This window comes from Rutilus rutilus, assembly GCF_951802725.1.
Source record: "Rutilus rutilus genome assembly, chromosome: 1".
Lineage (NCBI taxonomy): Eukaryota > Metazoa > Chordata > Actinopteri > Cypriniformes > Leuciscidae > Rutilus > Rutilus rutilus.
In genome coordinates this window covers 51381950-51395289 of record NC_140209.1, presented here as the reverse complement: position 1 = coordinate 51395289, position 13340 = coordinate 51381950, and the positions used below count along the sequence as shown (strand labels likewise).

Sequence of the window (13340 nt, the reverse complement as noted above, 5' to 3'; positions counted from 1 at the left end):
CAGTCTCATCTGCGTGTGGGTGAGCAGAAAGGATCTTTATCAGTCACAGAGGTCATAAATGTCTGTGGTTATGCGTGATTATCTCTATCCATACGCCAACGATCATAATCATTGTCATCCTGTGCATTTTACCATATTTAACTCTCTCTTTTTCACCCACTCCCTTTCCTCCTCTTTCAGTGCACCCCCATAGCTGTCTCAGTATTTGACCCCAAAAATCCCCACTTCCCAGTCCAACACAATATACCTCTTCCTTTATGTGGAGTTGAGCGGAGTTGTGAGGACATGACATTAGAAGACTTGAGATCCGTTGAGTTGACTTGATGAATTGAAATAAGTTGAACTGAGATGAATTAAAATAATTTGGTTCAACCAAAAATTTAAATTCTGTAATGTCGTTCCAAACCTGTATGCATTTCTTTCTTCTGAAGAACCCAAAATGATGATATTTTGATAAATGTTGGGGTCCAAACAACACTGGAGCCCATGGAAATTCTCAAAATATCTTCTTTTTGCGTTCAGCAAGAGATGACCTCAAATGAGATGACTTGACTTGAAAAATGTGGACTCAAGTTGAGACGAGTGGACTTGAGTAGATTTGACAAAATGAGATGAGTTCAGATGAGGTCACTTGAGGTGAGTTTAACTTGAGTTGGCCTGTGGTGAGATTCAATGATGAGATTAGATGAGATTGGCCTGAGATGAAATTCAATGATGAGACAATGATGAGATTGGCCTGAGATGAAATTCAATGATGAGACAATGATGAGATTAGTTGATTTGAGTTGGGATGGGATGTGCAGAGTTCAATTTGAGTTTGAGTTGAGATGCACTAAATTCAATTGAGGTGAGTAGGAAACAGCTAAACTGAAGTCCTCAGAGAGGAGAGGTATTGTGTTGGACTGGGAGGTGGGAATTTTTTTAAGGGGTATGCGCCCAGACGGCAGAAGCTTTGGGGCCTCGAGAAAGGGTACAAAAAGAAAGTTAGCAGATTTGTGGAGTGAGTGAAAACAGAGAGGAATGAATCGAGTGCTTCAGGCATAAAACCCAGAAACAAGTTAGCATCTTTGCACTTGGTTGCACTGTCCTGAATTCATTGGGTTTATTGAATGGTTTTTGGTTAAATGCCTGAAATTAAATCTGTGGTTATTCAAGCTCAAAATTTGAGCTTGTATTCTTAATAAAACATGTAAGAATCAATGTTGTGCACAGAGCTTATTCTGCAATAACCCAAAAGCCAATGGAAAAATCCAATTGGGTTTTTGTCGTGTGAACCAGGATGATGCTAACTTCTAGGCTGGCATACAAAATTACATCATGTTTAAGTGTAACATACTGTATATAGAATAACATTACTCAGAGAATCACACAGAGACACTTAATAACCTCTGATAAAGATCTTTTCTGTTTGAGCGTAGCAATCTCCTCTCCTCGAATAAATCTTGCACACAGTCACAAACATCCCGAAGTGTGTCGGTCTGTGTGCGGGTGGATCGCATATAATTATATAATTAAGTCTTGTCTGATTGTTCTCTAAGAGAGGGCAAACGGGTCGTTTGAATGTGTATCTCAGCGATTAGGGACTTTTCAGAGTGTGTGTAGGAATGTGGTGCGCTTGGCATTTTTGAGGAAAAGGGCAGCTCTCCGCTTGAGAGTGCCAGCACTGCGGGATGAGATCATGACTAGAGATGCCCACTCGCTGGATACAGCGGCACGACTTTTGCCCCCTCGCTCCCTCTCTCCTAACAGCTGGGGGAATTCCAGACCTGTTAGATTATGGAGAGGAGATTAAGATTTTTGGGCCTAAATCAGATTTTATGCCTCTGCATGTTGTGCTCCTGCCCTCATAGCTGGAACATTTTAAACTCGTCGAACCAACTCGCTTTCTCCCGTACTCTTGCTTTCTCATTCAGGGCAGGATTTGGCTGTTCGCTGATAAGCTGTGTGTGTACGAGGTGGCAGGCAGGCCGTTTGCTTTGCAGATAGTACGGTAGTGCTATTGTTGCGCAGCAGGAGTTGTGCAAGGTCTAAGAATAATCTGGAATAACGCGGGCGTGAACAGAGATTACGGCCGAGGTGAAAGGCACGGTGGGCCTGTGGCCTGCTGCGCTTTTAAAACAAAGATAGAACAAATGCATGCTTGATACAGACTCACAGAGGCATTACATAAGAGCCAGCCAGACTTCATGCCCTTTAGCCAAACACAGCACTTACCCCATATCTAACACCAGAGCCCTTTGGCTTTGCCTCTGAATTAAATGTCTGTTCAAGTCACTTAAAAGGTCACAGAGATGCCATGTGTGAATTCCATGGTGGATAAGGATGGCAGTCTGGGACACTGTCTGGTTGGCTAGGGGAGAAAAGGTGCGTTCGCACTAGGCTTTGAGCGTGTGACATTACTGTGCCAAGAATTTATGACAGCAAAAATATGTGATGTTGCATTTCTTTTTAATAAACAAATCATAGAGGCGGCATGAAACAAAGTTTTGATAGTCTTTTTTTTCCCTTGTGATGCATGTCTGAGTGAAACGGCTTCTCGATCAAGAAAAGAAATGTAGGGCGGGACTTGATTTTGTCTATCGGAAATTGATTGGTTGGTTGTGGTTTGCTATTGCTGTGATGTCATACGAGTGACAGGCTGCCCCGCCCTCACGCCAGTGAATACATCATCAGAGAAGAGAAAAGATGAGCTGCAAGAGGGAGGGGAAGATATTTTTATTCAAGATTACAAGAGCATTAAACGAATTAAACAAAATAGTGATGTGCACTGATTCGTCTTTTATAATTATTAATAGCGAAGAGATCAGTCTGTGATGTTTAGACCCATTATTGGCCAAACATCTTTTCAATATACAAACTGGCAGGTCAAAGTTCACCAAACTTGAATTATTAGTATGCAATAAATAATGCAACTTCTTATGGTCTAGTATATTTAACCACTATTTAGCCTATCTCTCATCCTTGATTTGTTTTTTTCATTGCAAATTTTAATTGATTTTATCTTGAGAAACTTCACAAGCTACCAGTGAATTCAAAGTTTGCTCGACCCCACATTACCGGTTTTGAATTACATACCAACTGTATCTTACATTAAAGCTTTTGCGGCAAGTACGTCAGTGTTTAGATGAGAGCATTATTCAGTTGACATACGCCAAAAATACGTCAAAAAAAATAAGCAGATATTCAAAGGAGATTGCTCAGCTTTTAGAAAAACACGGAACATGAAAGGATATTAAAATAGAAAAGAGAAAGAAATAACTGATTCCCAGGACTTTTCAACATGCCTTTAAGTTCCCTTCATTTGCCCCCTTGTGTCCCTCTCTCCTTTTTTGTTCTCTGTGTTTTTTCCCCACCCATTGAGAGCAATGTGTAGTATGTGAAAGAATGTCATCCTGAGACGCACAGACTGCTCTCTACAGTGTTTCCCATCCGAAAATCATGTACAAATCTGTTGTGTCCAAATTCACATGCTTATTTCATTGGCTTACACATGACAACAGCCCAGATTGTGCCATTCGATTATATGAGTGAGATGTAATGAAGTTTTTCTCATTTTCACATTAAACCTAAATTAAAATGTATAATAAAATGACACTATTTGGAGGTGGATTTCTAAAACAATATACATTTTACCTGTGAGCTGAACACATGCAAATTAGTGAGACAAATGTGAGACAACTAACCTCAGGCCTAGAGCACTCTCTGGTGTCGACTTTGTGTAAATGCTCTTTCATTACCTTTAAAGCATAGACTGTAAAAAAAAAAGTCACCATGAAATCAACATTCACAATTTACAGGTTTTTTTTTGTTGGTATCTAAATGATTTATCCATCCACATCATTAAAAAAAAAAGGAAACCAAAGAAATCAAAATAACTTCCACCTTCCTTTTGCAGTGACATCTCTTCCCTTCTCTGAATACGTGTTTCCTGGTGTAAGGGCGGGACAACCTGTCAGTCACATGACATCACAGTGGAACAGTGCCCACCCACTTTTTCAGTGGCATTGGTTCTGGTAGAGATTTTTTCTTTGTTATAAGTCTTTGTTAAACCATTATAAGCCATGAACCATGCTGACCAACAACGAGGGGAATCATAACATTACAAACTTTAATTTGAAGCAAAAAAAGTACTTTTAGATTTATTTTACTTGAAGAAAATACAAAGGTTCAAGACTGTGTACTTTACTGCTATAGTGAGGGAAAGAATTACAATCCCATTGCATAATCAAATTAAAAACGTATAGAAAAAAAATTTGATTATATATATTGAGAGCGTAGGAAGACTCGTTTACATAATTTGCGGTGCTGCATGGGAGTGGGCGGAGCTAAAGAAATCTTTTGCCACGTTTTGCTTCTTGTTTCGACTCTCTAATTGGTGGTATTATCTGTACAGAATCATGGGTAATGCAGTTTTTCACCATAAATTCCAATTTTAAACCTGGGGCTGATGTGTGACCTGGGGCTAAAATGTGGGCTAACTGCTTCATCAGAAGCAAATACAATCGATTAACGACCTCGGAGCTCACAGTAGGGCTAATAATCAATTCCCCTATGGAGAAAATAAATAGATTTTTTACTTCCAGAACCCAGATGTTACACTCTATAGCAAACCACAACTATTCCACAACCACAACAATCACTTCCCAATTCCCCTACATTTTTTCTTGTTCGAGAAGCCGTTTTACTTTAGCTTGGTAATTACCCGTAAGCCAATCACATAACGCTTGGTTATGACGTGTGTTATGCGCGTGTGTTAACTTCCACTGTAAACACATGTATGACGCGAAAACAAAACCATCAAGCGAAATACCGGAGTGAACATGGCTGTGAACGACTTTTGCAGATTATGTGAAGTAAATCTGCGCATCCACGGTACAATCAGCGTCTACGTCACGGCTCTCAGCCCGCCCTCTGTTCGTTGATTGGCCGGCTGTTTTGAGGCCGGAGGAAAACCGGGAGATATGTCGCTATCTCAGACTGAGTACAGAAGCGAACTGAAATTGAGCGGAAGTACGAAGTCTGCAGTAGTCAAGCTAGTTTCACTAAGACGCTACAATATGGAAAAGTCTATCACAACTTCCGTTTTATGCCGACTTTATACTAGTACTACAACAAGTGAATTACTGAACAGTTAAAGAGTACCATACCATCATATTTGTTTGCTTTAAATGCTCACTTTGTAGACTGTAACTCAGCAATTATTAATATTGTCAAATTTGTTTATTTATATTCAATAACAGCTTTCTTTGATAATGGTCAGATTAAATTAAATTATTTATAACAGAATATATTTAATAACATTATGCAAATAAAGTCATTAAGGCTACAAAAAAAAAGACCAAAGAGATCTGGTTTGAGGTATTACTGTTTGTTGTACTGCAATAATATTACATTGATACCATCCTCTCACATTATACACTATAATCATCTTAAGGTCATGTAAACAATGTTGCTCATGAATTCACTCATGAATCATTTCTACAAAATAATTTATACTGTAAAATCGGGATTTGAACAGTTCAACTCCAAACGTGGTATAAAATGGGAGTGTTTTATATTGTGTGTGTATTTTTGCATTGAGCAAAGTTGTGCAGGTTGTCCAATGTTGTGTCCATATTATATGAGTTTGTTCCCGATTACCACAGCCACAACTTGCCAGCCCTCCCTCAGTGAAACTCCTGTAATGTCCACACACCATTAGCATCACGGGCGGTATTCATCCCCTTCTTCTGTACGGTGAGCTTGTGAAAGTCAATGTGTCTGAACTCGGCTGCAAAAATCCCAAACAGCGCAAAGAAGCACATGACCAGAGCCCACTCACACATGGCAGCTTCAGAGGGAAACCCTGCGCTATGGAGAGCAAACACTGAGAAGACAGAGGGTTAAGGACAACAAAATGAACACACGATAAAGTGTAGTGAAAACGTACTCATTTCAGAACTCATTTCAGTTATTAATTGTATTGTCTGTAAGAGCTGAAGGATACTGCAGATGACAAAACAAGTACACAGGCTGCAGAGGATGGCACGCACAGGCACCACCCACCAGCGGTCATGTGACGGCGGGCTATAGTATGAAAGCCACGTCTGGACCCAGAAGTAAGCCAAACCCAGGAAGAAGGCCAGGAGCGCCCCAAGCAGATGAACCTCCTTCACTACAGATTGCTAAATGGACACACACATATGGACATAATCATGCATGTATAGCAAATAAAGGCCCTGATTATACATCAACATTCTTTTTCATTCATCGTTTGGAGGTAAAAAGAAGTTCAAAACACCTTTTCACTGGGATACTGTTTGCGAACATCTCCTGCTGAGAGCGGCATTTAGATGACTATGTAAGTACTGTATGTGCTGCTCGTGCTCGCTTTCCTCTCAATAACGAAATACACAACAAAACTGGCAGCGGTGAGAAAGCATCTGATCATAGCGATGTGGATATGTTTGCACGAGCTCTGCAATTCGCCTCTCCAGCCAAGTCACGTCATGTTTATTTACAAGCACATAACAACATATTGCTTTAAAGCAAGCAGATTTACAATATTAAACATGAAAGTGTCAGTCTCGCTTTAAATTCATTTCAATTTCTACTATAAAGCAGCTCTCCGGTGTGTTCATGTTAAAACTCGCGTCTAATCTCAACGGACTGAACAGAAGAAATTAACCCGAGAAGATATTATCAGCCTCAGACGTCACGCCCATGGACCGTTGGCTAAACGTCTGATGCAAAGTTGTCGTGACGGCAAACCCCCTCATGGAAGAAGAAAGCCGTCATGTTTACAACTGTGGCAATGAGCGCTTACCAGGATCAACTAAACGCTTGATTTTCAAAAGTATGTGAAGTTCGAGGCTCCATTGTTGCAGTAAACTTGCACAACGTTCTTGAATGAATAATTTATTAGATGCACGCCGGTCTTTTATCGTAGAAACATCAACTTTTCTACGATAAGTTGAACTCAACTACATTTTCACGCCCCTAAACATGACGCAGAACAAAACGAACTGTGATTGGTTGCGTTACATGTCAGACAAACGTCCTCTTGGGTGGGCCTTGGCCAATGAAAGCTGCGATGGAGTCCAGTCTGAAGGGCCCTGTCCCAAATGGCAACCTTGCGGTCTTCCTACGAGTCTGCACTTTCATTTCTGTTGGGAAGAAGTCTGCTGCTGAGCTCGCACCAGTGCGGGTTTTGGCAAAAGTGCGCATAGAGGGCGTGTATCAACTACTGCGCGAGCACCCTTCTGACACCTACAATTACAAATGGGACACCCTACGGTCTCATGGACTTAACAGACACGTGCACGCGGCAGCCATTGTAAGTCAACAAGACTGTAAGAGCATATGAAGTATGCCATTTGGGACAGAGACAAAGGCTCTGAAATGACACCAGTTTGTTCTTTGATTTTGCTTAGAGTAGGCTATATCATGCAAGAGCAAACACAAATAAGCCCAACACAATTCACAAGTAATCAAGTAACGTCCAGTCGTTCTTCACACACACATAAACTGTACCTGGAAGTTTCCTAGAATGGAAATGCCAATGCTAGAGATGAAGCCAAGCACCAGACCGGCTGTATTTAAATGAGACGCACAACTCAAGTCCCGGATCTGTTGAAATCTGATAGTGACAATCCACAGAGCTAAAGAAAGAAAAAGAGGTCACGCAGATGGTACAGTACACGAGGCCTGTTTTCAAAATGAGATGACAGGGACTCACCCAAAACACAGCAAATATTGCAGATCTGAGAAAACAGGCAGCTCTGGGGGTTGTATGAGCCACATGTGCTGAAGGAAACAATATTCATATATTATTTCTTTCGTTTAATCAGGGAATCTTAGCTAGTATCATCTTGTATGCTGTGCTCTGTTGGGCAGTGTAGTATGTAGGGTGTGAATCTTTGGGTAGGCAGCATATCGATTACAATCAGGAATGACTTGCAAATTCAGAAATGATTCACGAGATTCAACAATACTACAATAACACTAAGAAAAAATTTTTTACACCAATGTCAGAGATTGGAGATTGTACTGTAAGATCAGTAAATTGAACATAGTGATGGAAGATTTAAGTCATGATGACTCACAGTACATGCACTTTGTACTTGGAGGTCTAAATGAGCCTCCAAGTCTTGCAATGAGCAGAAGGTATAATTTGTGCATTGTAAATGTAATCATGTACCAAGTATTCAGTTTCGATACTCAAAGTACAAATTCCTAAAAAATAATACTTAATCTTAGTCAAGTACAACTACTCAAGAAACTCCACTTAAATGTACAAACCTGATGTAAGGGAATTCTGCAGTTATGTTAACAGTGTTATTAGACACTGCAATGGCATACCTGCACACAAACAAGTACAGAAAGAGTAAAAAAAAAAAACAACAACAACAAAACAAAGACGATTTTGTAAAGAGTGAGCGAAACTTAAAGAAATACTCACACAACCCAAAGTCCAATTGTTCCAAACACTGCCAGAATAACAGGGAGTAACGCCCACACCCACATGATAGACCAATCAGATCACCTGTAGATAGATCATGTGTCTCTTTACCTATTATGAAATCACATTTATTAGCATTTATTAATTTAAAATCCCTTCATCACTGTGACCAAACAGACATGATCTAACTGTTCCCTACGAATCATTTTACAGCCTATTCGACCATCTTACGTGAGCCAGTTTAAAATGCAACAACGGCACTGAGAACAAGTCATATACAATATCACATCACAGGAAATGTAGGGACATTTAACAGTCAGAAGGTATAGTATTTTAGCACAACCTTGTTAGGCTACTGCACTAAACTGAACTAAATGCAGTTCAAAAGAATCAATTGTGCCTGGCGTTTGTATTCAGATTAATTCACCTCAGATGTTGTTGTTTGAGGAAATAATGATGTGACCGTTACTACAACGGCATTATCAAGACACATTTACTTTTATGTTAAACATCACATTATATTAATAAATATTTCATACATTTTAATATAAAGTGGATATTCTATAAACATTTACATATTAAACAATATATTACATGGGTCAATGACGTGACGCCTAAATTTTCTGTCCGATTGCATTTTTTCAGGCAAAAACGGGTTTAAATGCATAAAAAGATACTGCATATTTGAAGTACCTCTCCCATGTATGTACTCACTTTAACTCATCAAAAACCTTTACTTATTTGTTATTTTTTTTGTTATTTAAAGTGTCAAAACATCATGTGGTGCGACCGTCCGGCCATAACTTCTGTTTTGAAAACGTCTTTGAAATTACTCTGAATTTATTCAAATTTATTTTCTGCACTATTTGGCATGATTTCCAAAATGTTTTGTAATCCTTTAAAAAAATTCAAAGCATTTGTATTTATATTTCCATCATAATATACAAACAAACTTTGTCCGATGATGTCCATTTTATGAAATATCATGTGGTGTGACCATCAAGTAACTACCATTTTGGGACTTTAATGTTGAAAACTATTCAAACACAGGACGTTACATCATATACCAATTTACCAAGGACCCATTGAAGCAGCAAGCAGGTTTGTAATTCTCTCAAATTGGAAAAAAAATAAACCTCTGTAATGGTTGGTATGTAGTTGCCAAATTTGGATGTCATGTGGTATGACCTCAAAAAAAAATTAATATTAAAGTTATTTCTACAAATATATATTTGTATTATACATTTCATAGTGACCTTTTTTAGGGAAGCTAGCTTGTTTTGTATAGGTGGCCAATTCTGTGCCTGTAAATTTTGAATGAATTTGAAAACATCATGTGGTGCGACCAAATATCATGTGGTGCAACCACTGCAGACTGTTTTCCATGATAGATATATGTCCTAGAATGGCAGTTTTATGCTTTAATATTCAATTGACAGTTTATATACAAAAAATACTTTAATTTAGTATCATTTGGAATAGATTTTTAGGCTATTTGGGATATTTTCTTCATATATTTCAAGTTTGTTTACTCTTTGTACAATATGAGAAAAATGCAACAACAAAAAATTAGAGCATGTAATTTCAGTTTAGTAATTAAGCATTTATTAGTAGTGTATTTATTATTGCCTATTTATTTGTTTAAAACTATTTGAATCTATTTTACCAGATGCCACTGCCAAGCGAAAAAATTCTGACCCTGCAGCAATAGCGGAGTACCTTGATAGGAGAAGAGTGAAATATTATTACAGTATAAAATATCTGTTTTCTATGTGAATATATAGTAAACTGTAATTTATTCCTGTGATCAAAGCTAAATTTAATCTTCAGCATCTTTAATCCAGTCTTCAGTGTCACATGATCCTTCAGAAATCATTCTAATATGTAACCCTGGACCACAAAACCAGTCACATGGGTAAATTTTTTTAAATTGAGATTTATACATCATATGAAAGCTGAAAAAATAAGCTTTCCATTGATGTATGGTTTGTTAAGATAGAACAATATTTGGCCGATACAACTGAAAATCTGGAATCTGAGGGTGCAAAAAAATCGAAACATTGAGAAAATCACCTTTAAAGTTGTCCATTTATGTTTGCGATATTGCTATATTCACTCATCAAAAATAAATATTTTATATATTTATGGTAGGACATTTACAAAATATGAAACTTGATCTTTATTTAATATCCTAATGATTTTTGGAATAAAAGAAAAATCGATAATTTTGACCCATACAATGTTTATTGTTGGCTATTGCCACAATATCCTGTGCCACTTGTGACTGTTTTTGTGATCCAGGGTCACTAATGATTTGCTGCTCAAGAAACACTTCTGATTATTATCATATTTTTGTGGAAACTGTGATACATTTTATATGTCAGGATTATTTGATGAATAGAACGTTCAAAAGAACAGCATTTATTTGAAATAGAATCTTTCGTAACATTATAGCCTAAATATCTTTACTGTCACTTTTTATCAACTGAATGTGTCCTTGATTAATAAAAGTATTAATTACTTAAAAAACTATTGACCCCAAATGTTACCTGTATACAATAATTTTATGAAATAATTTATATCTATAACATTATTATTTGTTAGAAAGAAATTCTAAGTCAAGTTAAAAGAAATGGTGCACTTGTGTTTTTGATGTGATTTTTATTTACAAAAAAAGTTTACGTTCAGGAAAATTCTGTGAAATTTGTATGAAATCTGGTTTAAATCATTTTTTTTTGTATAAAATGTATTGTTCATTGATCTCTTTAAATAGATTTTTAACTATATAAGGTCTTCGTGTCATTTGGAGCGACCACTTATCATGTGGTGCGACCAATAAAAGCAATCACTGTATTAAATGTAAAAGATAATATATCATTTCTGTGGCTGAAATATGAATCACTGATACAGTATGCTTTAGTAAATTATATTTTTAAAACATTTATATCAGTTTTATGTGATTTACAGGAAAAGTAAGTCTGTTAACTAGATTTAAGAAGGCAACTCAGAAATTATAGACCAAAAAACGAGATCATTATTTACAAAAACTCAAAAGAAATGCAAAACTTGGTTTCTAAACACTTTAATTACTAAGAATTTGTAAAAAAAAAAAAAAAAATGTTTAAGCATGTTAAGGAAATTAATTCATTTTAAGATAAATCACAGTCGCACCACATGACATTTTTTAAGGCTACGGACAATTCATCTAGATGAAAAAACACTAAAATCACTTAAATTGAATTTTTTTTAATGAATTTAGGTGTACACAACATCCTTAATGTTTGAACAATTGCAACAGATATTCATTTTTTTTGTATTTTAAAATTGACCTGTCGAAAATCCTTATAATACGTCATTGACCCACATCATGTATTTTTGAATAACAAAAGCCTGCATAGGGAACCTGTTAATCAGAAAGCAGCTCTAGATAAGCAGAGTTAGCATGCTTCGATTTTTACAACCCCAGTATAGCTGCTAGCCTATAACGTTATGTTATCACAGAAGCAGCGAGTTTAAGGGAGATTCACGTTTTTCTCCACACACCAGACCTGCTTACAGTGGTGTTGAAGCTCAACGGGTATTTTATTCTGAACAACCATCTAAAGAAATGAAAATTGTCTTTTACTGACTGTTAAACCCTCAAAACCAAATTCTCTTTCAGCACTTTTCCAAGCTGTACATCTGCCAGTTTCTCTTTAAATGGCAAAGTCTGGTATGCAGATATTGAGACTATACGGTTTACAGCTTCAGTGGGAATTAATATTAGGCTACCGTCAGTTTCTCAAGCATTATTTTCTCAGGCCAGCAGAGTAGACATTCCCCTTTAAAGCTTTGCTCTCAGGGTTTCGTCTTTGTTTTTGTGGAAACTGTTCCCAACCACTTAACTTCAGATGTTTAAAATCCTGTAAAACTGTTTTCATTATACACCAATTATTTCTTATACCATGTAGCATCCATTGAGATGTCAAACACACAACCACTACTGTATGTCATTGTCAAGAGATCTATTTAAGTTAACTATTTTTGACAACAGAAAAGACAACACAACCACCACTTTGCCTAGAATTCACTTTAAAACCTGTTGAAATCGTCAATTTAAGAAGATAAAATGTGAGAAATCTTAACTACAAGTAAAGAGCAGGCATTGAAGTCAGCAAAAGGAAGTTGAAGAAGTTTATAAAAGAAGCATATGTACACATACACTACCATTCTAACATTTGGGGTCAGTATTTTTATTTTATTTTTAATTCATCAAGTAGGCTAATAGGCTAATCAGCCAATCGAGAGCAGCCACTTGCTGTACGCAAACGGCCAAGTGTTCAAACCAAACTTAAAAATGTGAACGAAATATGACATAATAGTGACTCTTACCATGGGATGATTTACTGAGTATCCGCAGGCAAATTAATCCCTGTTAATCTGCGGAATAAGAGGAGAAACGCCAGACTGGTTCAAGCTGACGTTATAGTACGTTAAACGTACAACAGGTTTCAAACCCTGTGACTATGGACTTTGCGCCAGGATAATTGATTTATAGCTGCACGACTATTGCGAGTCATTTAGGTGTAACGTTATACAACAGTCAAACATACTTACTCATACAACCTTTAAACATCTAATTAGTGTCATTATTACTTAAAACCATGTGTATATGATTTACTAGTTCATAGATAGGAGCATAAAAATACCTAAACTTTTTTTCCACTTTAGGACTCACTATTAACTAGCTGCTTATTAGCATGCTTATCACTAGGATATTGGATGTTTATTAGTACTTATAAAAGCACATATTAATGCCTTATTCTGCATGACCATATTCCACATCCCTAATCCTACCCAATACCTAAAGTTGAAACTCAAAAGTCAGAGTCAATAGTTAGTTAATAGTGAGAATTGGACC

At 37.1% G+C, this 13340-nt stretch overlaps 1 protein-coding gene across 2 annotated transcripts; it reads right to left on the bottom strand.

Moving 5' to 3' along the window:
- Positions 1-5355: 5355 nt before the first annotated feature.
- On the bottom strand, positions 5356-12945 carry tmem150b (transmembrane protein 150B). 2 transcript variants are annotated; one of them, XM_084401590.1, is made up of 7 exons: positions 12812-12945; positions 8441-8551; positions 8281-8340; positions 7718-7785; positions 7513-7640; positions 5987-6164; positions 5356-5866 (listed from the first exon to the last, which is right to left on the bottom strand). In XM_084401590.1, exons 2-7 carry the CDS (start codon positions 8503-8505, stop codon positions 5667-5669), a joined length of 699 nt encoding a protein of 232 aa, XP_084257716.1. In that variant the 5' UTR covers positions 8506-8551; positions 12812-12945; the 3' UTR covers positions 5356-5666. The 2 variants fall into 2 exon arrangements, with proteins under 2 accessions (XP_084257716.1, XP_084257717.1); XM_084401591.1 differs by having other exon boundaries at positions 8441-8524.
- Between the last annotated feature and the right edge of the window lie 395 nt (positions 12946-13340).

Coding starts and splice junctions, on each gene's coding strand:
- tmem150b (XM_084401590.1), bottom strand. CDS start 8,505: ATGTGGGTGTGGGCGTTACTCCCTGTTATTCTGGCAGTGTTTGGAACA. Junction 7,786..8,280: donor GCAGAATTCCCTTACATCAG/GTTTGTACATTT, acceptor TGTTTCCTTCAG/CACATGTGGCTCATACAACC. Junction 5,867..5,986: donor TACTTGTTTTGTCATCTGCA/GTATCCTTCAGC, acceptor CTGTCTTCTCAG/TGTTTGCTCTCCATAGCGCA.